General features: G+C 38.5%; 1 protein-coding gene across 1 annotated transcript in view; it reads right to left on the bottom strand.

Moving 5' to 3' along the window:
• The window catches only part of LOC144636993 (phosphatidylinositol phosphatase PTPRQ-like), a gene marked incomplete at its 3' end in the record, with an annotated part of 62,977 nt that overhangs the window by 32,673 nt on the left and 3,261 nt on the right, over window positions 1-27,043 (bottom strand). The window contains exons 2-10 of the mRNA XM_078496174.1: window positions 26,905-27,030; window positions 25,165-25,290; window positions 20,813-20,954; window positions 20,060-20,244; window positions 17,401-17,718; window positions 6,157-6,441; window positions 5,342-5,489; window positions 4,112-4,275; window positions 3,710-4,018 (exon numbers count right to left, since the gene is read on the bottom strand). Of these exons, the coding sequence (XP_078352300.1) occupies window positions 3,710-4,018; window positions 4,112-4,275; window positions 5,342-5,489; window positions 6,157-6,441; window positions 17,401-17,718; window positions 20,060-20,244; window positions 20,813-20,954; window positions 25,165-25,290; window positions 26,905-27,030 (1,803 nt within the window). The remainder of the gene's footprint in view (window positions 1-3,709; window positions 4,019-4,111; window positions 4,276-5,341; window positions 5,490-6,156; window positions 6,442-17,400; window positions 17,719-20,059; window positions 20,245-20,812; window positions 20,955-25,164; window positions 25,291-26,904; window positions 27,031-27,043) is intronic.

Genomic DNA, 27,043 nt, shown 5'->3' with positions numbered 1-27,043 from the left:
GATGCGGTCAAAAGAACCTTTGCGGACTTTCACGAAGCTTGGAATATTGTCGAAGATAAGCATGACATTTACATGATACACTTAACCGAACACGAAATAGAGCAGAATGAAGCATGGATAAATGAATTACAAGAACTGTACGAAGAAGCAGTGACTGCTCACGCCCAGTACGTCAATGACCAAACCTTGCACGAGCAGAAACGAGTGGAAGAATTCCACAAACAAGAATCAATGAGACATGAAGAAGAAAAACTTGGGCGACTATTGGAACAATTCAGTATAAAAAACAAGTCCATGAGGACTATATTTAACACCTTAGTGGAACACGCACACGACGAAATGGGATCACAAAAAAAGGACGTAAATACTGCAGAAGCTTTGCGCAAAACCGAAAGAGATTTAGATATCGCGCTCGCAGACTGTAAAGCAGTACATAACACAACGCTCGAGCTACTTGACTACGAAAACGTCGAAAAGGAAATCGAATGGATTCGAAACATGCACGAGCGCCACCAAGAGATCAGTGGCAGTATCGAAGCATTTATCTCAGCTAAAAGAGAAGATAACAACGCGAAAGACAAAAGCAATCCGCTACAACTCGAAAAAATCAAAATGCCGTCATTTCACCGAAATGTAAGGAATTATCCTCAATTTAAAATAGACTTTGAAAAACAAGTCATGCCGTCAATTAACTCCGAGAACGCCCCATATGTTCTCCAATGATGTCTGGGAAAAGAGCCCGCCGACACGGTAAAAAGCGTCGACGACGATATTGATGCAATGTGGAAGAGACTGGACGAAAAATACGGCGATCCTGCAAAAGTCGCTGACGTCATAATGTGTGCAATTCAGAACATGAAACCTATCCGAGAAGGCGAAAGTAAAATATTCGTCGAACTCATCAACGTCATCTACGACGGTTACAGAGACTTGAAAAGGTTAGGTTTAGAGAAAGAAATAACTACAACCAGTTCGATGAGCATAATAGAAAGAAAGCTGCCAAATGATGTGAAAAGAGAGTGGGCGAAACTGGTAAGCTCCGAACACAGTCCCGTCGATAAAAGAGACAAGTTTCCAAGTCTGTTAAGATTTCTCCTTGAACAAAAACAAGCAATAGAATACGAAAACGCAGAGCTACGCTCAAGCAGCAGCCTTCCACTAAGGGGCTCTCTTCATTACCTAGAGAAAAGGAATGACAAAGTCGCTATCCCAGAAGAACAAGGTTCGTCACGCTATAAGAGAACCAAATGCCTATACCATGAAGGTGCCAATCACTGGACTAATGAATGCAGACTTTATCTCTCAAAGCCAGTACAGGAAAGGCTTAACACATTAAAGGAAAGAGGAGCATGTTGGTCCTGCTTAAGACGGGGTCACAGAACTCAAGAGTGTAGAGGCAAGAAACCTTGTGGCGTTAACGATTGCAAAAGGTTTCACCACAAAACACTACACGAAGAAGAACAGAACAAAGGAAGGCCAACCGACATCGCTTCCGCAAGCGGTTCTGCCAGTGTATGCAATAACAACGAAATTGAAACGTGCTTACTCCAAATCTACGCCAGTGAGAATTGTCTTTAACAGCAGTGCCAACTACATGGGTCATGTGCTAAACGAATACTGGGCTAAAGGACCCGACGGAATCCAAGATCTACTCAGACAATGGTTCCCAATTGGTAGCCGCAAGTGAGGAATTAAAGAAGATGGTCAAAAATTTAGACCAAAAAAGTTTACAGGATTATGGATTCGTAGAAAGATTTCAATGGGTGTTCTCTTCAGCAGACGCACCTTGGCAAAACGGTGTCTCGGAAGCGCTGATAAAATCAACGAAAAGAGCCACAACGGCAGCCATCGGTGAAAGCATTCTAACATTTTCTGAATTACAAACTGTGTGTTATGAGGCCGCAAACTTACTTAATTAGAGACCGATTGGACGACCTCCATTTCCCCAGATGATAAGTGCTTGTGCCCTCACGATCTTCTCCTAGGACGATCCACATCCAGAATACCTAATGGACCGTTTACACATTCAACCGATCCACGACGCCGATTTGAATTCATTCAAATGGTTACAGACAACTTTTGGAAGAAATGGACAGGAGATCACTTTCCAAGCCTGTTAATACAACAGAAATGGCATACTGCACATAGAAACTTAAAAGTAGGAGACGTCGTTCTTATCCAGGATTCTAATCTAATCAGAAGCCAATGGAAACTGGGAAAGGTATCAAAGAGATTCGAAGGACAAGACGGCAAAGTGCGCAAAGTTCAAGTACAGTATAAAAACCCAAAACCTGGAGAGCCGGTATTGAAATATAACGGAAGAGGTTACTTCACAATCGAGAGACCAGTTAACAAATTGGTCGTTCTCTTACTCAATGATGAAGAAAGACTTTCTAAATAACAACTTGAGAAACACTCTGTTACTGTAAATGTAAATACTAGTTTAACTCGCGTTTTGCGGGGGGAGTGTATCGTCATTGATTATAATTTCACTTAATTACACGCACATAACGCGCCGTGACAAACGATAATTTCCTAATTATTGTATTACTGATCAATTGACACAGACACAACTGTGATAAGACAACAACTGAAGGCCATCGGGTAAATATTCTTTGTATTTCCTTTTGTGATGACAGTTATGTCTTACTTTACAGATTTCAAACTACAGACTATAGACCACATACTACCTACTACTAAATGGAATAAAGTTTGAAACCGATAGCCTATTATGTTGTATATTGGTACACACCGATACAATCACGTGACGCAAAAGTGTTTATCCGCGGAGGATACTATCAGCCCTTATAGTTCACCACTAAATTTTCTCCGATTCTGATTGGTTTAAATTTATAACGTGACGCGATAGAGCTCGTCCGCCGGAGGGCACTATCAGCCCATAGTGCCCGCCGAAGAAAAATTCCCGGATCGATTGTACCAGCCCGTGAATTTGTTTGTAAGCAAGCGTGCCTGCAGACAAAAAAACCCAACCAAATTCACTGCATTTAGTGGGTTTCTTTTCTGGTTTTGTTTGTTTTTTTTAAATTTCGGCTTTCAACTGAGTTTTTTTATCCTGAAAAGTAAAAAATAATGAATTTGATGTTCTTAAAACTAGCATATTAGCCCTCGAAGCTTCGCTTCTCGGGCTAATATTTGTTTTAAGAACATTAAATTTCCGCGGGACAACTATCAGCCGATAGTTCCTCGACAGAAACACTCTAATGTTTAAAAAGAGTTTTGGAAAAACGAATAGCCCAATTTCGATATATTAAAATTCAGCCTAAAACAATAGACTTCAGTACGAGGCTCCGGGGAATAAACTATAGAGTTTGTGGGGTTTATTCCCCAGAGCCGCGTAATGTCTATTGTTTTAGGCTGAATTTTAAAATATCGAAATTGGGCTATTCGTAGAACAATCGCAACCAAAACATAACAAAACCTCGCCGACAGAGAGATTCTGCCACCTTAACATTCTGCCTGCATTATATTTGTACGGCCATTCGAACAAATACGTATCGGCCATAGTTAATTGAAAACAACAATGGACCGCAAAAAGACCATAATAGGGCCTTGTGTTCTTTTGGATTTTTTGGCGCCGGAAACTTTCAAGGCTCGCAAAAAAAGGCTGACAACTCGTAGAAAGGGTTCAGGCTTGCAGGCTCGCCAATTAGCCTCCCCAAACACGAAAGAATCTCTAGAAAATACTCACCATCCTCTTGAGTGCGAATGTCAATGTTCTTGCTGCTTTTCAAAGTTGTAGCACCTGTAACTCCATCTCTGACCAGAGCAACGACTATCACTCTGTACCACGTGTAAGGCCTTAGATTGCGTACCACAGCATTAGAGGATGAGGTATTCATCAAAAATATGTTGTTTGTAACATTGTGTAAGGGTACAGCTGTATAACCATAAATGTCCGTGGAATTTAAGCCAGTGGTGTTCAGGGGCAACCAACTAACATAGACCGCTGTAGAGTTAACGTTGCCTACTGTGACGTTCCAGCCATGTTGATATGAAGCTAGAAAATTAATACATAATAAGCACATTTTAGTGTTAGGAGAGGTCATTTGGCCAGAGATTAGCATTGCTTTTAGTTTTAAGAATAACATACCATCTGAGCCTGTGTCGTTCATCACAAAATAACGAGCCTTCAATGCAGTATCATATCCGTACATGCTAACTCTGACGTAGCTTCCCAAAATGAGAACTACAAATGGTTCGTTTTCTCCACAAAAGTTCTTGTTTTGCCCGCCTTGAGATATAATTGAACCATACCTGAATACAACAGTGAAAAAACAAAAGATACACTGAAAAAGATGAATTATAGTCCACCGATTAAATTTCGTACACTGCCCTCTGTTGTAAAAAGTAAATAGTATAGCCTCGCAGAATAAAGAACCAGGATGCATATTGCCCGATTCTTTTATTTTGTTTATCGAGTTGAAGTTTAAAGGCGAGTGGCCGTTCTTTTATGGCAACCCACACACAAGATCGCGATCTATCAGTCAATAGTTTTAACTATTGACTGCATATCTCCTTGTAAAAACAAGGAGATATGCAACATTCGCGGGTATCCCAGAGACCATAATAGTAGCATACTGTGTTGATTTCACTCACTGCTTCGGATTTCCTGAATACTAATTTAGATTCCCGCGTGCTAATTTGGATTTTCTGAATACTAATTTACGACTGCCCTTACATTCTGATCATTGTATTCTTCCATAGCAAATGAGACTCTACTTCCTTTTTTTATTTGTTAATAAACCGCCTTTGGAGGTCGTTCGCTTACAGTGGGCTTCCTCAGACATTTGTTTGTGACCAATCTTCATTCCTGATTGATTTATTCGCTGATAGAACGCGATTGCGTGCCCGTTGTCAATTTTTCTTGATTTTTGACTTAAAAGTACATAAAAATGTAGGATTTGAACTGCAGTCCTTTAGAATTTTTATTACAACAATTAGACTTCTCGCCTTACTTTTATATGAGTGATAGTCAACTCGACTGCGCCTCGTTGACTGTCCGCTCATGGAAAACTCGGGCTCGTAGTCTAATTGTTAAGTATAATGGAAAACAGGAAGTGGAGGAGGGGAAAATTGTCTTGGTTCGTTGAGATCATCAGCGAAGGAGGAAGGAACCACGCTCGTCTTATTTTCATGTACGAAGCGCAGAAAGATCTCCCGGATGACAGGAAGTTTCTCAACCAGAAGCTAGGAGATGATTACGTCAAATCCCAGATTAAATTATGTGTTTCTGAAAATAAATTTTTTTATGTTTTAAGAAACTAAATTTAAAGTCTCGTTGAAGGATCATTACTACAAGGAAATTTTCGACTGTTCTTACCAGCAATACATTTGGAGATGTTCAACAACCAGAAGTATATTGGAGTTCATTAACGGTGAATGGATTTCCCAATTGCAATATCCTCTATAGTACGAGTTTCTTGTTACAGAGATTTCACCTGTTCCGTTACTTAAGTTCCTAACACAAACTGTAAAAAGAAATGTGCAAAAGTTATAAAATCGTTCAGTTTCTCGTGTCGTCATTGCAGGTTGAACAACTTTTTTATCGCTAGATCTATGCTTATATCTATGCTTAACAAATAATTATATTTAACTGCCTTTGCTTAACGTTGTCAAGTACACTTACCAAAAGATAGATACCACAACTTATTACCTAACAAAACGCACGATGCCCATATATGGTCAGGAGTCATCGTTACCCCTCATCCGTACATAACAGATACCCTGTATGATTAGAAACTAGCAATGGTACATTGCAATTCCTGAGTTTTGTTTGATTAAAAGACAATGGTATATGAGTTCATATACCATTCGATGGTACTACTTATTACTTTGGATGTTTTTAATAAAACAACTATTCCACTCGCGCTTGTTGGATATGATATAGTTATAGCCAACGAGGCCCGTAGCTCCGAGTTGGCTATGATAACTAGTAGTGCTAACTGGCTGTTTAAAATTAAGAAAAAAATTATTCCACTCGCGTCGATGGTGTAGCGTTACAAGGACATTAACAAAAGCCATCATTACAGTAGTGTCAGCGCAAGGTTACCAGCGACCAGAATAAGCCTGCTATTACGGAAATTGTCTTATTTTAGAAAACGCAACCGTAAATGCCCAAAACAGGTGACTACAAACCTGTGCTTTCAATACTATAAGAAGAGCCTCCCTCTCCTACAGATGTACGACCTGCAACTATGATTCTGTACGTTGTGGCCTCCATCAGATCAGTTATCTTAAACACTCGGGTACTTGCGTTAACGTGGAAGATGGTAAAGTTTTCGTTCGAGTTGTAACGCCTGAAGTACACTACATAGCCAAGAAGAACTCCATGGGTATCCTCTTCGGGTATAGAAGACCATTTAATCACAAGACTGTTAGAATCTCGACTGTACGCATACACCCATGAAACAGCGCCAGGAACTAAATAATAAAGAAAAAAATTGTTTCGTACTATTCTAAGATCCAGAGCTACTGTTAACAAAGGAACCAAAGAAATTGTAATACGAGGATGTTTTTTGGTGAGGGGGGGGGGGTGTTTACGTGATCATAGTAATAGAAACCATTGATAAATAAACTAATCAATTTAAATTCTTTACCATTGTCAGTGCTACGTACGCAGCAAAATTTTTTTGTGACCATAGTTTAGTAAACTAACAAAATTTTAAATCGTTACTTTTTAAAAAATTACTTTCATTAAAAGTGGAATAGCTTGGGAAAAGTTGTCCTTAGAACAGAAACATACTCTTTAGCATACGTGACTAGGCCGAAAGGTGTAATAGGAAGTGGTAGCTATAGTTTACTGTTTCTTGATAAACATTCATGGAATTTTAGCGCTGTACGAGGATAATTTATGAATACTGTATCAAACATAACTGTTACAAGGCAGGGCGACAATTTTTTCGGCTTTATTTTAAGTGCAAGGAGAACAAGAGCACTTCAAAACTGGAAACTGTTGCCAACCTCGTTCCTCTTACACCCGAAAAAAATGGCCTGCACCTGCACTTGCACCTATGACCACAAGTGAACGGCCAATTTTACAATTTTCAACAAACTTCACGCCGATATAGACTAGAATTAACCCCTATTTTCCTTCAGAAGTCCGTCGAGCTTGAAGCGTTAAAAGAAACATGAGTGGATAAGAGCCTGCGGAAAATCTGGGAGCGAGAGCATTCTTTTGATCAGATGCTTGGTTTTATTTTAATTACACTGAAAAATCAGCTCGCGATTTCATTAAAAGTATTCTTTTCACATGGAGATATCATTAAAACCAACTCGGCACTACGTTCCTCGTTGGTTACTCATTACCTAATACTTAAAGGGGCTAGCTCAGAAAACTATTATATTCAAGCAACTTTAAATTTGAAAATTATTTTGCAGAGCAGAAAAAATGTCTTCAAATATTGTGGTGTGGCTTCTTTAAGCGTCTTCGTGTAATTAAGTGGCGATGTCCTTTAAAGCGGATGCTACTAAAAGTGGTAACGGGGAACCAGGAACGACCGGGAACGGGAGTCTGGGAACGAGTGTACAGCGGTAATCCGTATAAGAGTTCAAAATGGCGGACGAAAAACACAGAAACGGAGTAAAATGTAGCTTATTGATGAAGGTAAATGCTTAGTGTTACCAGTCCAGATTATTCCAGTATATTAGGACAGGGCCATCTGGTCTTTCAGCCAATGGGAAGGTCCGAATCCGCCTTTTGGTTCACCGATCGTGGCGGACGAACGCAGACATTTGCGAACTTGTGGACGTGCCGAGGTGTATAAGAAGAATTCGAATGTTTATTTCTTTCTAGAAGGAATCTTTCAAGCAAGGCCAGTGTTCGAATCCACATTTACACACAACGCAACGCAAAGGACGGCTGTGGGAGGCTGGGAGCAAGGAGCTTGCACGCTGATCAATAGCTTCGAAATAGCTCATTTCGAAAATTAAATTATGTTTTATTGAAATGCAGTCGAATAGTAGGGTAAGTCATAATATGCTGTATTTTCCACTACAGTTGCGGGATTGGTTTCATTTGACAGGATGGAACCTAAGCGTTGCGTAACATTAGCAGATATATATTGGCTTGGTTTGTTATCCGATCGATCATACGTTCGTAAATTGTTGCGTGCTAGTCATATTTATGCATTGTCCCACTCTCGTTAACAAAGTTCCCAAGTACATCTATCTCTTGACTTAAAAACAATTTTTTCTGGCATTTGTAGGTTGTTAGATAGTAATATGAATGGTGACTTTTATTTTGCTTTTGAACCAAACAATTTTTGTAGGCAACACTGAATATTTGTAGCATTTCCAAAATGCTATTCAGTATAATACAGTGTACATCATTGTCCCTGAAAATCACTTTTTCTTCGTACACATGGTATTGCATAAAAGGAAAAATTTAAATTTAACATGTGCTATTAAAGCTGTACTGTAAATGATAATTGTAGTTCTCCAGGGGTGTATAATTACACTGATTTACCTTTTACATTGAAATAAAGACAACCTTGCAATGTTGTGAATATTGATTTTCTGTATATGTCATTCCCCAACTGCATGCATTCATTCCGAATTCATATCATTGCAAAAAAATAAAACGAGTTGTGTGCCATAAATAACAAACTGCTTACAAATGATGTGTTTTGCTGTCATAATTTGTACAAAACACATAGTGTTCGGAATTCATTTACAGATTCACCAAAACAAACTATGACACAGAAATATACCGTAATGCAACACACTGAGCTTTGCACGAGGCTGTCAAGAGGTGTGGGCTGGAAAGAACATCCCCCAGTCACTTGTACAAAACACAAAATGATCAGCAGACAGAATGAGAAGAAAAGAATTTCAAATTTATTTTCATTTTACAGTAGGTAAATACTAGTCTCTATTTGTTGTCTGTCCTTTAGTCAACTGCCAGACCTGCAAAAATGAAATACAGCTATGATCAGTGTGCTGAAATATAACAGCATACAATAAACTGGTGAACAGCCATCACCAAATAGTTATTTTCTTTTCATAAATGGAACAAATCTTCATGTAAAGTCCAAGATACTATGCCATGTTTGAAAACCAATGATGAAGCACGCAAAAGACACAATCTGTCGTGAGAAGTACATGATCGTTGTGTATCGTGATTGCAATAGGGGTTACGGAATCACAGCTGTTGGTTAAGTCTGACTGTGAGCCCAGTGACCCATCAAGCCTGAGCTTACCTCGGTTTCCATAATCAATTATAGCATTAGCGACTGGTGGTTTGGGGAGGGGTGTTGGAAATTTTCAGAAATTAATGCATGGACTCATTAGGAGTTTTGTCTTTTCTATTACTGGCCACAAGGTAAAAATTGACATTGTAAAAGTATTTCAACAAGCAAATTGGTGATTTCCAAGTGAGGAATTGTGCTTGAACTTTGTGTTAACTAAGCATTCTTTAAGATTCAATGTGGTTCACAATTGCACTTGCAATAGTATAAATAAAAAAAAAACGCACACATTTTCCCATTGCCAAAGTGTCTAAAGAATTTCTTATACACAGTTGCATGTCCTGCTGACATGAGGTTTACAACCTTGTGACAGAAGTTCTCTATTTCCTTTATCATGAAATAAATACTCAAAAAAATTTCCTGCAATTTTCATAATTATTGTGCTTAATAACAGCAGCTGATATCAGCATGCATTTTAGATGCACGGCGGATGGAAGTTCGGTTAATCCACCAGAATGGAACATTCCACATTCGATTACTTTCGTAATGAAAGTTAGTCTTCAGCCTTCGGCATTTCGTCGGCGCAAATTATACACAGTGCGCCACGATGTATCACATGAACAGAGCTTAGCCCAGGAAAAGAAAAGAACCGACTGCCTATAAAGAAATTTTGGTTGTTCGTGGAACAGTTGATCTCGTACGCGTAGTATTGCTGCGTCATGATCATCGAACTTTTAAAAAAGTCTACCAAAAATCCAGGTTGTCTACCTTGCCCAGATTGCACACGATGAAACTTTATGGATGTAACAATCGGGGAAAAATATTTACAACTCCAGGAAAATATTAATGATTCTTCACCTACCTTGCAACTCGTCCCAAAATTCCGCCTAAACAGCACCTTCATGAGTCCTCGGAACGGCGAATAGAGAACAAAAACACACGAAAAGTCGACTTGCTCCGACAATCGAATTCGAACACTAGTTCCCAGTCCCTTTTCTGTGTTTTCGTCCGCCATTTTGAATTCTTTTCCGGATTACCGCTGTACACTCGTTCCCAGACTCCGGTTCCCGGTTCCCGGTCGTTCCCGGTTCCCGGCTCCCCGTTACCACTTTTAGTAGCATCCCTTTAAAGCGGACCACCGCATTTCGGGTCGGAACAAAGTTTTCCTTCAAACTTTGCCCAGTGAACTATCTTGGTTCACAAGTAAATGCAACGGCTTTAGTTTTTTGAAATACGTTAAAATATATTTTTTAGAGCCTATAACAGCCAAGGCGACTTAAAGGCTAATTTTGATGGTCACTACAACGAATTACCGTACCCAAATTCGCAAGTAGCCAATCAGAAGCGCGATCTACTGTCCTGATATCCTACGATATCAAGTCACTGACCTGATATGCCACCATATCACGGTCACTTTGAATTAAAGTAGTGTTTCTGTACGATGAATTGAAAAGAGGTTTTACCAATAAAACAGAAACTAGTATTTTTAATTATCTGGTGTTTACCGGTCGTAAAATGAGAAAAACTTTCCCTCCAAAACTAAACTTGAGCGCGCTCGCCAATTGCGCGATGTTTGCCGACAAGTACTGAAACATTCACACTGAAACAATGGAGTCGGAGTTTCCAAATTGTTCGCTTAATTTGGATTTTGAAAATTTAGGGAATGAAACTCCAAACAAACGAGTAAAAAAATGTAGGAAGAGGACTTGATAAAAGTGTTGAAGACCAAAAAAGTATCAATACAAGCAGGTCAACACATTTTGTACTACGTGTCTGGCAAGCATGGCTTCAACAGATCGAATAATATCACCGGATTTTTGGCTGAATTTGGGTACGGTAAATACCTAATAGTACCTTTTTGGTACGCTTCGGCGGCACATCAGGCTCGTTTGGTCTCACCATGGGTATTTTGGCTCGACTGCGTCTCGCCAAAATACGAACCATGGCTCGACCAAACTCGCCTGATATGCCGCCGAAGCGTACCAAAAAGGTACGATTAGGTATAAAAATTACACAAGTTGACGAGCTCGGCACACAAAAACCGCCGACCGAGACAGAAAATTATTATAATCCCATGAAAGGTGGTCCTTGAAAGATTGTAAAAACATGTTTGTTTTAATATTTTTCTTATTTTCAGGTTCGGAAAAATTTATATCTCAACAACCGTCATATCGCTTTTTATAAACATGTCAATCTACCCTGACTTTGCTAGCCGTTATTTTCCAAGTCCAGACCAGACTATTCTAAATACCAGCTGAATTCTACTAAATAGATGCCAGAGAGCACAGAAATCTAAAAATACCTTGCACTTCTTACTTTCTTTTGCCACAGCGACTTCCAACTTTTCGTGTTTTAAGCGAATCTTTCACACGCATTATGCAAATGAGGTTGTAAACCGAACAACGGTTGTTTTCAACAAAAACGGTTTATTTGTTGACTTTCGGCATTGCAAGTCAAAAATACGGGTGATTTCACAGAATGATCACTTGCAAACGATTTAAGCGGTTAAAAACGGCGAATTATTCGTCCTGGAACTTTGAATTCGTACTGATGCGAATTAATAATGCAGTTGCGTTGACTGCTAAACTTGGTCAGGTAAACTTATTGGATTGTGTACTCTTAGGTTTTGCTGCTTTCTATTGTTGAGTTAACAGTTTTGTTATTTTTTGGAATCTAAACGCTTTCTCAGTAAATAAGTTCAATTTTAACACCACACATTGAAATAAAGAATTCGTGACATTTTAATTAAATTATCACATACCTGTACGAAGTTAAAAACAATAATTTCTCCTGTTACCTTCCATTTTGCAAGAAGTAGCTGAAGACGGTCCTTTGTGGCCTTAATTGCCTTTCTTCCTGATGAATTTCGTTTTTAACTTCTTTGTTACATACACAGACATCATTAAGTTTTAGTCTATCTCTGTGTATTAGGTATTTTAATACTTCAAAGCTCGCTCGTGCGAGCTGAATTTTATTTACACACATCTTATACTTACACATTTGTGAGTATCGACGTCCAATTATCTTCCCTCTGAGTGCAATAGGAGATATTCTCCTCCAAAAAAGAAAAGAAAAGCACTGCCTTATTGCAAATGAAATACTTTTCATAGAAATACGTGCGCTACTCAAAAAAATACTTACAAGTCTGTTTCCTTGACTCCAATTAGATCCCTGGGGCGAGTTTTTCCGTGACAAAACGGAAACTGACGTGACACGGCCAATAATTTATAACTAAATCTTTTTAGAACTTATAGCGTGGTTCTTTATCTCGGTTCGTTCGACTTTTTTGCTTATCCATTTGGTCTTCATGTTACGATGTGCTATCACACCTTACACAAATTTCAGTTTAAGCTTATAACAAGAAACGTCTTAACCTGCGATCGAGAAAAATAACGCCTGATCGCAGGTTAGAAACGTCTCTGATCCCTGTCGCCACTGCACGGTACAACTTACATTCTTTTTATTTTATAAGAATGTAGTTTATAAGAATCTCGAGGCTGAAATTTGCAAATTTTTAATAATAATATTTTAGGAATAAATCCGAGGCTGAGATTTGAAAAAGAATATACCGGTAGTTTTAGTTGAAACAAAATCAGGTATTTTCATTTCCGTCACTTTATCTCTGTGAGGAATGCTTTGTTTTAACGCCAAAACGGCCAGGCTGCAACGAAAAGCAATGGTACATGTGCACAATGTAACACGATACAGATCTGGACACCAGACACTTGTAATTGATTACCCAATACTTGCTAAAACGGAAATGTCAAACGGTATTTTCTAATAATGTTCATAAGAATATTTTCAGCCTAAAATCGGCAGAAAACTAAGAATATTTTCTTACAAAAAAGAGTGTACTACACTCTGAGATCATATCATTTTCCTCCAAAAAAGGAAAGGAAAGCACTATCTCATTGCAAATAAAATACTTTTCAAAGAAATACTTTTCTCAAAAAATTACTTGTCTGTTTTCTTGACTCAAATATAGATCACTCGGTCAAAACGGAAACTGACGTGACACGGCCAAAACATTATAACCAATCTGTTCAGAACTAATCACTTGGTTCTTCATCTTTCGACTTTTTTGCTTATCCATTTGGATTTCATGTTTAGATGACGCTTTATAGAAGTTTCAGTTTCCACAACTACCTTGAAGCTTATAACAAAAAACGTCTCTGAACAACGCCCTTCCTCTCCCCCCCCCCCCCCCGCCCCCCGCCCACCACCACAACCACCACCAAGGGGAGGGGGTCTTTAATAGCCTATACGGGGAGGCTACGCTTCAGGTATATAAAAGGCCAGGAATTTCACAAGTTGAGATTTATCAAAGGGTCGGGATATCGGTTTTTTAAGTATTTAAAAGGGTCTTCAATTAAAATATTTCGAAGAAACCTTATTACTGTATTATGTAAATTTATTAAACGCTACGTAAAACTGACATCAAGACTTCATGTGTTTTCGATATATGAAAGGGGTGCCTTTCCTGTCAAAATGGTATATAAAAGGGTAATGGATTGGACCCCACCCCCATAATAATCTAATGATCCACCCCTAATGGCAAAGGCAAAAAAACTAAGAAAGGGCCTTAATGACTCACCAGCTATAAAAGACCTTCCTTTAGCCGTGTAATTCCTAATTTATTTTTACATTTATTTTTATTTCTTTTCAGAGTCTCTGAACTCTCCCTTCCGCGCGCCCTTTATAGGGGTTGAACCCGGGCATGCGAAAAGAGGGTCCAGGATAACTTGCATGCGCATGCTCAGAAGGAACCAATCAGAAGCGAGGAGTGTGGCGTCACTTGCTTAAGGACGTTCGCGCCTAAATGTTCTACTCGATAGATTTTTTTAAAATTTTTACTGCGGCCACCGACTTTGTTTCCGAGATAAAGCGTGTGGAAAACTACCCTGATTTTGCAAAATTGGCACGCGAAATTCATCACTGTTTACAAGGCTTGTAGTTAAAAATATCGAAGATTAGTGAGCGGAGGCAAACAATCTTAGTCACATTTTGTAGAAGGGCGTCTGTTACGTAAATAATTCCTGTGTTGATATCCTTTTTGTAAGACTTAACCCTGAAAAAGGCATTAAAAACTGTCGTACGGCAAAACGAGAAGCTCAAAAAGCGAAATTCAAACGTCAGTCGGACAATGAAAACAAACTTTCACTCGATAGATTTTTTTCATTTTCTCGCAAAACGTAGATATTAATTAACAAAAGTAGTCCGTTAAGAAAAAGTAGGGGCCACCGACCATTTAAAAGAGCAAACTCCAAGCGAAGTGAGCGGAACGGCTACCCATCCTATATGTGCTCAGAAAGCTTTCACAGCGCGCGCGCTCAATATATGGCGTGGCATGACGTTGCGACATGAATCACGTGCGCACTAAGGCTACGTTTACACGGGACCGGTCCGAAACCGTTCCGAACCGGACCGGACCTGTTTACATGGAACCATTTGGAACCGATCCAGGTGTTTACACGGGACCGTTCTGGAACCGGTCCGGAACGGATCCATAACTGGACCTGCAAAATAGCAGGTCCAGTTTTGGATCCGTTCCGGACCGGTTCCAGAACGGTCCCGTGTAAACAGAAGGCCTATCCGGTCCGAAAATCGGACCGGATCCGTTCCGGACCGGTCCCGTGTAAACATAGCCTAAGGATGCGCATAAACAATTAGCGCGAACGGCCTTAAGATGCACGCTAGGGCTACGCTAAGGTAAGAATTGCTCGCTCAAATGACGAATTAAACTACACGACCAAGTGCGCGAATAAATGCGAGAAAAAACTGTGCTAAATTTCATACAAAACCAAATCATAAAAAAGTTAAAAAATACTAGGAATAATTGATGGATAGCGATTTGTTTTGTTTTGGTCGTTAGCTTTAAGTAGACAATGACTGGCAAGCTAGGCTTTTATAAAGTTATTCCGGTGATCCTGCTTTAGTATAGTGTGCACAGTTGCGTAGTTGAGCTCGTTATTTGTGCCCGCGCGTTTTCAAAAGTACTGCCAAATATGTTTTTTTCCCCAATTTAGGGAGGGGGGGATTGGCTCATGCACATGCAAGTTATCCTGGACTCTCTCTTCGCACTCCTGGCTTCAACCTCTATAAAGGGCGCGCGGAAGAGAGAGTTCAGGGACTGGACTAGTTTTATGTGAGAGAAAGTGTATGGTAACTCTCTACGCACCTGATCCGACTTAAACGAAAATACCGTAATCTGCTAAATAGCCTTACGGAATAGATTTACGGAATATCGGCTCTTTGCCCCCCACCCCCCCCCCCCCCTTGTTTCTTCGTGGACGTCCTTGGTGCGCTTGATAAAGAAAAACTGTTCTTGTGCGCCAGAAATTTCCATATGTGTGCCCATGTGCTTCGCGCACACGTTAATTTTTGCGACAATCGACCCCTCTACATCGAAAAAGCCAGCTCTGGCCAGGATAAGTTTCCATTCCGTAGTGTCCTCTTGTGATAAATGTATAGAAACGAGATGGCTGTCTATCGATTTATCGCACTGAAGCAAGCAGAAGAGACCTGAAACGTTTCGTGAATCGCCACACTTTTCCGTTCGCGACAAAAAGCACGACATCTTGTTTTGAAGTTTTATTTGCCGAACCCAGGGCCGAACCAATTACAAAACTTTGTAACAATACTTACCAGAACTGTCCCGAACATTTGTTTTAAAAATCGTGCCATTATATAACACTTAACACTAAACGATGAATAAAATAAGTAACAGAATAACAATGTCAAATGTCTTTGGGCATCCTTTAAAACAGGTAACGTGAATTGTAGCAATAGAATTTTGACGGTACAAACTGTCCGGTTTTCCCGACGCAAATCCTGTTTATGCATTACACACAAAAAAGTCACGGAAATTCGGTTTAATTGTAAGGCGGTTTATTGGAAGTAGCTTAGGCGACCACAAATACGGCGGGAATTTACGCTGGGAATAATGAATGCTGCTGTATACAAAACTGTATGCAAAACACGTTTAGGAATGTGTCTTTTAACAGCAGGTTAACTAAATAACATTGCAAAGTTATAAAATGGCATCAAAACAAGTCAACTGAATTAAGAGGTCACAAATTGTTGATTTCAAAAGGTACATTACTCCAACTTGTTAGACCAGTTAAAACTGAATGAATTATTTAAATTTTACACCTTGAATGCTTTCATATTTAAATATAGATAAAACACAGCGAGTTTCAAAAAACTAGAACGGTTTGTTTAAAAAATTGGTCAAAGTTCAGCACACAACAAATTTTGCAAATTAATTGTTACATTTGTCTTGAAAGCATGCAAAGTTCGAGACCGAATAATTCGTAAATTTTAACTACTTATATCATTTGCAAGTTTTCTTTCTATTATACTCCCAGTATTTTTTACTTCCAATGCCAAAAGTTTACAATTTAACCGTTTTTGTTGAAAACAACCGTTGTTCGGTTTACAACCTCATTTGCATAATGCGTGTGAAAGATTCGCTTAAAACACGAAAAGTTGGAAGTCGCTGTGGCAAAAGAAAGTAAGAAGTGCAAGGTATTTTTAGATTTCTGTGCTCTCTGGCATCTATTTAGTAGAATTCAGCTGGTATTTAGAATAGTCTGGTCTGGACTTGGAAAATAACGGCTAGCAAAGTCAGGGTAGATTGACATGTTTATAAAAAGCGATATGACGGTTGTTGAGATATAAATTTTTCCGAACCTGAAAATAAGAAAAATATTAAAACAAACATGTTTTTACAATCTTTCAAGGACCACCTTTCATGGGATTATAATAATTTTCTGTCTCGGTCGGCGGTTTTTGTGTGCCGAGCTCGTCAACTTGTGTAATTTTTCGTTGTAGTGACCATCAAAATTAGCCTTTAAGTCGCCTTGGCTGTTATAGGCTCTAAAAAATATATTTTAACGTATTTCAAAAAACTAAAGCCGTTGCATTTACTTGTGAACCAAGATAGTTCACTGGGCAAAGTTTGAAGGAAAACTTTGTTCCGACCCGAAATGCGGTGGTCCGCTTTAAAGGACATCGCCACTTAATGATGATGATGATGATGATGATGATGATGATGATGATGATATAACAAGGCTGTAATTGTCTGGCAGTATCATTAAATTTCGCAAAGCAATAAGTAAACGTGGTACCAACATGCTGCGCAAACAAAACATCACACTTACTTAATGGCACAGAAATCGTTGAAATTCCTTACCATCCTCTTTAGTGCGTATTTCAATATTCTTGCTGCTTTTCAATGTTATAACACCTGTAATTCCATCTCTGACAAGAGCAAAGACTTTCACTCTGTATATCGTATAGGGCTTCAGATTTCCCGGCATAGTGCTGGAAGATGACGCATTTTCTAAATTCGTTACAAGTATGCGGCTTGTGATATTGTGTAAGCAGACAGCTACATAGCCATATATGTATGTGGAATTTAAGCTGCTGGTGTTCAGAGGCAACCAACTGACATCGACCGCTGTAGAGGTAATTTTGTTTACTGTGACATTCCAGCCATGTTGATATGGAGCTAAAGAACAAATACAAAATAAGCATATTTTAGTGTAAAGAGGTAATTATGTCACAATTATTTAGGTTCATCGTCACGGAACTGAGAAAGCTTGCAAGAAACTGTGAGTCTGGAGAATTGCATGATTCTATAATTCGTGATCGTATCGTGTGTGTTATCAGAAGTAACGAGGTCAGGAAACGTCTTCTGCGAGAAAAAGATTTAAATTTGGAGCGAGCAGTTGAAATGTGCAAGTCATCTGAGATTCATGAAAACCAGGCGAAAAATATGGTTGTGTAACAGGATGACCTAGAGGTGCACGATGTGAAAGACCATTCCAAAAAGCCAGCCGGAAAATCGAGACGAGGAAATGGAAAGCACTACCAAACAAAGAAACCGTTCAACTGCAGAAGAACGGAAAAGTGCACCAGCCTCAGAAATGCCCTGCCTATGGTCAGGTTTGCCACAAATGTAAATAAAGGAATCATTACTCCAAAAAATGCCGCTCCAAGCCAAGGGACATCTCTAAACAAGTAAGTGAGTTCACATGTGATGATTCGGATACAGTTGAGTTGTTTATTGGGGTCTTGGGAACTAAACCACTGACTCAGAAAAATTGGATGCAAAGTGTAGTGATCAATAAACTCCAATCAAAATGAAGTTAGACACTGGTGCTCAATGCAATGTTTTGTCGTATGCCTTGTACTGTAAACTGACACGTGAGAAAATAAGGAAGTAAAAAACCCTACTTGTGTCTTATACAGGCCACAAGATGCCACTGATTGGTAAAGCTACACTCAGTGTGAAACTTAGAGGAAAGTATAACCCTGTCGAATTTTAAATAATTGAGCGTCCAGCCACTCCAGAAATTGGTCTTCAAACCTGCCATGATTTAAATTTGGTCAAGAGAGTCAGCTCAGTCGATACCCAACGGGAGGAAAACCTGTCCAGTGACAATAATCAAGATATTAATGAGATCCTCAAGAAGAATGAAGATGTGTTCGATGGTATTGGATGTTTGGAGGGTACTTATCGAATTAAGATTGATCCTACTGTAAGTCCAGTGGTACATCCACCTCGCAAAATACCTTTCACTCTGAGAGAGAAAGTCAAGGAAGAACTTGACCGCATGGAAAAACTTGGTATTATTAGTAAAGCCGAGGAACCAAGTGAATGAATTAGTTCTTTAGTAGTAGTGGAAATACCAAATGGTAAGATGCGATTGTGTTTAGATACTCAAGATCTAAATATAGCTATCAGAAGAGAGCATTATCCTATGAAAACTGTTTAAGAAGTTGCAGCTGAATTAAGTGATACCAAAGTATTTAGTGTTCTAGACGCTACATCTGGCTTTTGGCATATTAAGCTTGACGAGAAAGTTCCGAACTGTTAACATTCAACACACCATTTGGTCGATACCAGTACCTTAGGATGCCATTTGGTATTAACTCAGTCCCCGAAATCTTTCAAAAGAGAATGACTCAAGCCTTTGAGGACTTGAGTGGAGTGAATACAATCGTTGATGATATTCTTATCTCGCGCAGAAATGAAGCTGAGCACAATCATCGCCTAGAGCAAGTGTTGGAACGTTCAAGGAAAGTTGGACTGAAGCTCAACCGAAGTAAAACGAAGATTTTGGCTTCTGAAGTTCCATAAATTGGCCATGTGTTGACATCGAACGGATTGAAACCAGTTGCTAGCAAGGTGCGTGCAGTGGAGGAAATGCCATCTCCAGCAGATAAGCCAGCACTTTTAAGATTCCTTGGAATGGTGAATTACATGAGTAAATTCATACCCAACCTAGCAGACCTCTCAGCCACTAAGAGAGCTACTGCACAAAGACGTGGAATGGCATTGGTCCGAAAGACAAGAGAAAGCACTCCGAGCCATTAGAGAAAAGCTGACAAGTGATGCGACACTCCAGTATTATGATGTTGAACCCCCCCCCCCCCCCCCCCCCCCCCCAACAGTATCAGTAGATGCATCATCCTATGGACTTGGGGCATGTTTGCTGCAAGAAGGTAGACCAGTGTGCCACGCATCCAGATCACTAAACTATGCTCACAAAAAAGCTTTCTTGCCTTTTGCAATATTTATATCAAGCATGAGCTCTAGTAAACATAGCTCTTCAAATTAAAATAAACTGAAGTACTCAGCTTTTTAAAGGAGAATTAAAAATAGTTAATTAAATTAAAATTGAATTATTATCTTAGTTAATTCACATAAATTTAAACAATGCTTACTTTTTTACGCTGGTTGTCACTATAAAATTAAACGAGGACGAACTTTTCCAACAGTCTGCAAAAACTCTTACCATCACTTTTAAATAGTACTTAGAAACATTGCTTGACGATAAACTTACCATTTGAAGCTGTGTTGTTTATTGCAAAATAACTAGCCTTGAATTTTGTATAAGGCCATCTGTAGCTGTACAACATGACATGAACATAATTGTCCAACAGGAAAACGGCAAATTGTTCCTTTTGGTTACAAACGTAAACGTTCTTATATTCCCCATTGCCAGTGCGTATCTCAATCCGAGCATACCTTAAAACAAATAAAAAAAGGCTCCAAATAAATCACGCTAGCTGTTTAGAATTTTCATGGGGTGATTACAATGAATTTCGCATACTGTTCGACAGTTTACTGCGTAAATTTTGTGAGCTTGACTTAGGGTTTTTTATATAATCTAAGTACTTTTCAGTGACTTTTCAAAACCAAAAAACCGGTTCCACTCAGTTCAATTCTTTGCTTCAATTGATTCGCGTTTGACAAATTGACAGCATCAGTACTTGAGTGGCCAACCAAATTACAAGATTTGGCATTGTCAGCCAATCAGGAGCTTGCTGGCGTTTGCATGTGACACTCTTATGGTATTAAATTGCGTCAGTTTCTCGATCTCGTTTTTATTTTAACTCGTGGCGTATAAATACTCGAGAAATGTAGACAACATGAGCCGCAGGCGAATGTTTTCTAAATGTTTTCCCGTCGTATTTTATGACAGTATAAAACGTGGCTTAGGCTTCTTTATTTGTTAAATATGATAACGAGGAGTCACCATATTATTGCGTTTATGTAAGATCATAACAAGAAGAAAATAACTAAAATTTCTTACCGGCACATTAATTTGTGATGTTTGACAACCAGGAGTATACTAGAGTTCGCGAACGGTGATCTGATCGTCCAACTGCAATGCTTATAGGGTGGTACCACTACATCAATTTCACCTGTTGTATTTTTAAAGGTCCTCTGGCAAACTGAAAATAACAAAATTATTTTTGTCATCATATGTCATATTCCAGGCAGCCAGTACTCTTACTTTATTTTAATTACTTTTTAGATAATGGATCACTACCGTCCATTCCATTTTATTGTCTACAACGCCATGCAGCTAAACTGTAACTCTGGGTGTTAAATTCTGTTGTCTTAGCCACACACCCAAATTTGGCTCCACTCCCTCCACCATCTTGAAATAATTGCGCACGAATGCTATAAGAATAGCAAACTTTGCAAGTGCAATTCGACGAAACCAGTTGTTTCAGTCGGAAGACGTCGCCGAGTCGGAGACAGACGGTGAAAGAATCTTTAAGTTGCGCAGGACCTTTGCTCATTAAAAAATTCATTAGCGAAATTTCTTGAGAGGTGTTATATTTTATAAAGCTTTAATTCGCTGAATTTCGAACATCGATTCCGCTAAAACTTATTAAGGATATTAGGGGATGATGGGATAAGATTGCCGTTTTACTGAGAGATGACCGTCGACTGTGATGTTACAAGCCCTTAAAAGCTTTACAGCAGATAATTCGATTTTGTTTCCAAATTAAATGGCTATATATCCTAGTGATAAATCAGAACCTCTTTTGCGTTATGACAGAAACGAAATTCTCGTATTCAAAAACTGCTTGAAGTTATTTGCTTCTATATATATAGATTACTTCATAGAAAGTGCGCCGTACGGATTTATATTCACGAGTTGCAAAACTTAAGAAAACGAACGAGTGAGCGTAGCGAACGAGTGAGTTTTCCAAAGTTTTGCAACGAGTGAATAAAATCTGTACAAAGCACTTTCTATGCTGTAATTTGTTTATTATATATATATAACGAGAATTCAACCATTGAACACTTTACGCCGATTTTTCCAGTTTAAAACCTTTGACATACAACATCTGCAGTTATCGGCGCGAGAAAACAAAGCTGCAAATGCACATAGCTTTACAAGCGAATTCGCTATTTCAATAATATACATGTAAAAAATAAAAATTACTGGCGACAAACTCTCCTAGACAAAAACTTTATTTAAATGCACACACTGCGTTACATTTACGTTTAAAGCTTCTAGTATCGCAGCGAGGAAACTTCGCCACAAGCAAATAAACTACTGGCGAAACAACTGGCGAATTATGAACAAATTGTGAAAGCACAAGGAGTCGGATAATTAAATAATAATTACGACGTAAATCCAAATTGAAAATGCAATTTACTTAACCAACCTTAACCAACCAAGACGATCCCAAAAGTGCCTGAATATTCTTTGAAAGTCCGCGGATGTGTTGTAAATTCCGATGAACGTCTTGTCTTCGCTTTCACTTATCGACACTTCGCCTTCGCCTGTCTTCACTTCGCCTTTGAAGAATGATTTTTATTACTGCTGTATTCTTTAGGTTTTGCTTAGCGTGTTTCTGTTGGCTTGCATTTCTATTAAGTTCTTAAAAGGCAAACTTTTGTAAAGGAAGAAAACGTGTCGCCATGTTTTCAAAACATAAACTGCCGTCGGCAGCAAACTTGCCGCTTGCTTTCTCAACCTCGTTGGAAACAATTTGAATTCTTGCACTGTGATTGGTTGAATCGTACTACTCTAGATGCTGATTGGTTATATTTTTCACATGTGAAGAAAGCTATACGCGAAGCTGATTGGACGTATCGCTTTTTTCAAAACATAGAAAATCGATTTCGGTGGTCGAAGTCACAAATTTCCTAACTTTCAAACCCGAAATTAGCTGTTATGAACTTTGCTCGCGTTCGCTTACAAAACCGCGCAGAAAAATTTGGACACTTCCTATCAACATATATAAAAACTCTTTTTCTTTCGCTAGAATATAGTTTCAGGGCTTGAGAGCAACTCTTACAACAGAAAACTCAGAGACTCAAAGAACAGTGCAGAATGCAATATGCCGGGCCATTCAATTGACAGGATGATAATAATTTTCCAGGGTAATTTCACTTGAGAATAAGTCAAATAAGTTCGACTTTCAGTCGAAAACGCTGTTTCAAGTGTACCGGTACTTGTAAGATGTTGAAAGACCAATCGTCAAAACTAAATCACGCCACAACTTTCATCCGGGAGAAAGATTTCCCTTATTGAAAGTAACACACGCGGCTGGCCAGTTGACACAATTAAGGAGTCGATATTTTAGTAAAGGATCTTTTAAATCATTGTGTTTTATGTTAAATGTCGTTAATTTGAGACTTTTTAAGCAGCAGATGTGATACTTTTACTTTTTGTGCACACTTATGTGACATGATTCTTTTGTTTTTCTTCTGAGTCTAATTTAATTAAGTAGCAAGAGTCTTAAAGAATCCTACCGCATTGAAAATCACATGGCGTTAAATTAGATAACATTTAACTTTCGTTGGTTTGGTTTTCAGTTAGGCATGGGTTGCACTTGGGAAAAGTTTTCATCTTTGCCGGAAAAAAACAGAAAAATTTCTTAGATGTTGAAACAGCAAACGTGATAGTTTCCCCTTCTGTGTAAACGAATGTAACATGATACTTTTGTTTTTCTCCTTAATTTATGTAACGCAACACTTTTTGTTTGTCGAAAACATATGTAACTAGATACATTTCTTTCGCAAACAGGGCGATATCAATGCCGGGAAGTTGTTTTGCTTTAATTGATAAAACCAATTATAACACAGATACTATCGTTACTGATCCAAGAAATAGTTTTCAGATTGGGTATATAAGGTTACCTTTTAAAGACTAGTCGGTGTGTTTTGGAGTTAAACTCGAATGAATGACGATCGATAGCGGCAACAGAATAAGAACGTGCCATTTCGTGACAATTTGATAATTAATTAGTTTGTTTTTTAATTGAATGAACTGATTTCTGTTGTGGTGAATGAAACAAAATCTTTGTTATAACAGTTCTGACCAACTTAAGGAAAATGCGCATTAAAACTGTTTTGTTTCTGCTCCAAGCAAATGTTATGATATTTTTTTTTTTGGTTTATTTGCGAACGGAAACTTGAGATCTGTTTTCACGTAGGAGTGTACTTTCAATTAGAACTGTTCCCGCGAGAAAAAACAAACAAGAAGCGAATTTAGTGGCATTCTCGCATATTTTAACTTAAATGTTAAATGTTTTAAGTGTGTCTCCACCAAACACCACTTGTGTTCCTTCCCGGGAGTTCCTTACGCTTATCTTTGCAACCGTAACACCAATGTTATTTGCTTGTAACAAGACACTTCTGTTTTCCTTGCAAGTGCTGTAACAAGATACTTTTGTTTTTCACGGCTACATCGATGGCACTATACACCGACCAGACAACTTATATTTCATCAATGAATCTGTTGGTTGTACCGAAAACAAACTTAAAGTCTTATGGAGAACGATCTTTTAAAGTTACCGCCCCCAGACTATGGAATGCGCTTCCAAAGAAACTTAAACTTATTAAATCACTTGACGTTTTTAAAAAAGAACTTAAAACATTGCTTTTTAGAGAGGCCTTTTTATATTAATCATATTTTATTTTTTAATCCAAAGTAAATTGTAAATTACTTAACTAATATTTTACTTTTTAACATTGTCAAGCGCCCTTGAACGTATGGAAAGGGCGCTATACAAATGATTATTATTATTATTAGTTGTTCTGCTTTTAATAAACATAGGCACGCTAAGCGTGCAGGTGTTATTTTTTAATTTATGGGGTGGCTTGGGGTGAAACTGGGTGATTGTCCTGTTGGGATGGTTTATGTCATGGGTTGAGCTATTTGTGTATGGCGGCCCACGGAGTCACTTTTTTGCACAAAATTTGCTGTTTGCTGTTTGCTTACACACTTATATTTGCATAATTTTCCGATGAAGCTAACTCTAAAAGTGCAAAAGTTCTATTTTATGATAATTTCCCTTGACATTGATTAATTTCTCGTGACACGAGGTCTCCCTCAATGTCCGAACCAGAGGCTCATGTATAAAACGTAGGACTGAAATTCACTAAAGTGTGTGCTTTTAAAAGTATATAAAATTTATACCAGCCAATAAAAATAGAATGATAAAAAGAACAAAACTAACACCACCCCCTCCCCTTACCCCATACCGTATAAATAGTTTATATCAATGGATCAAGTGATAAAGAATATAAAAAAGAAAAAGAAAAGAAAAAACGCGCAAGGATAAAAAGATAAAATACATCAAAGGGTTAAAATATAAGTGGATCTTAGGATAATGTCAGACAAGACAGGATTACCTGATACAGAAGACGGAAAGGCACTGCCAGATGTCGACGTGGGCCTAATGGTTGACGGTGGTGGCCAGTATCTGGTGACAACTGCTGATATTAATGCCCCCAGGGAACTTGTTGGACTGGTGGGATCTAAATAAGCAAAAACCATAGGTTATCTCATTCAAACAAATAATATTTTAATGATTTAGGCAAGCCAAAAAGAAAATTTTTACATGTTTTACTCGATTTATCTATTGAAAAAAAGAAAGAATAATCTAACATGGCGCCGAACGAAGCTTAGGAGACTAAAACGTCAAACGTTTCATTCATCCCTGCTTTTGTTGTATTTTGGATGTTTTTCTCCTGAAGAAAAGCTTTAATAATTAAACAAGTGGCTTTCCTCTGAAGCTCTTTTTTTTGTGTTTTCGCTATTTTTTATGATCGTCGTAGTTTTCAAACCTGGCGACCATTTTCGCGCTTTCTAGCTCTGCACTATCACAGGGAGCCCTCGCATGAGCTTGTTATCGTCGCGTTTTTTTATGTTTTATCGGCCATTTTGAATGTTTAATACTCGGTCTAGCAGGTTGAAGGTCTAGAATCGAAAAAAATGTGGGGTTTGGGACGGAAGGAACATTCGTAAATATTAATTCTCGGGACGACACCCGATCAAGCTACGAGTGCTATATATACATATAGTGACAAGGGGTGAAACTCTCAGCTCTCATGGTTCGATCTTTCTGCCAGTTGGGGGTCACGGGAGTGGGATACCATCTTACAACCGGAAGTAAAAATGTAACTTGCGGAAGAGACAGCAATGCGTGCAAAATGGCCTAATATCTTCCCGAGTTGTCAAGTATAGTCTCAATACCACCCAAAAACTCTAAATTTCTTTAAGTTCTTACATACAGTTTGCTTAAAAAACTTTGGCGGCGGCCTTGAGTTGAAGGAAGCGTAAAGTTAAAAAAAAAATTAAAAGAAACTAGTCAATAGTCAAATTTATACATTTAAATTGAGACTTTATTTTCAATTCTTTATACCCCTGGCCCCAAAGAATAGTAGCTCTAATGGTTAAAACATTGGCCGATAAAAACTTCTTTGCCGTTTTGCCGTAATGCGTACTCTGTGGTTTCATTTATGCTATAATACCTTCAAGGTACGATATTTTTAGCCTTATGCCCTACCCTACAGAATAATTAGTTCAAGTCAAGCATTGAATGTATTAAGCAAGGAATGAGAATATAGTAACGAGTTGAAACACTTTGGAAAAGTAAGGACTGTTCCTACAACCAAGACAAAAGTGGTCGAGAAGGTGTAAAAATACACCTGATCAAAGTTAACTTTGAATTCAACTCAATAAACACCATTCCTGAACTGTTTTTAGTCAGTCAGTCAATACATGAAAGAAGTACAAATTTGGCATAAAGCATTTTACCACAAAAATTAGCCAATTAAAATATATTGAAATTCTAACATGGCGCCAAAGCTTAAGAGACTAAAGCGACAAATTATTCATTTATCCATCGACCTCCGTGTGATTTCTTTCAGCCGCTCTGCCTCTGCGCCATGACAAAATTTAAATTATATCACAATTGGCTCATTAACACAATTACACTGAACTATGAGGTAATGCCCTTCTATTGGCGTAATCGGTTATCTTTGAAGACATTTATATACGTTTTTTGACGTAGTGTGGAAATGACAGCAAAGCGAAAAATTAAAAGAAACAGTTGAAAAATACTAAAATGAAAGGTAAAACAAGATTACCTGATACATCAAAAGACGGCGAAGCAGAAAATGTCGGTGTGGGCCAAATGGCTAACGACGGAGGCCAGTCTTTGGTGACAGTCGCTTGTTGCAAAGTACTCAAGGAACTTGGTAGAACGGTGAGCCCTGCACAAGGACA

The sequence above is a fragment of the Oculina patagonica genome, chromosome 13 (genome assembly GCF_052425735.1).
Source record: "Oculina patagonica isolate OP01 chromosome 13, crgOcupat, whole genome shotgun sequence".
Lineage (NCBI taxonomy): Eukaryota > Metazoa > Cnidaria > Anthozoa > Scleractinia > Oculinidae > Oculina > Oculina patagonica.
The sequence above is the reverse complement of the archived record's forward strand: the minus strand, read 5'-3'. Positions and strand labels throughout refer to the sequence as shown.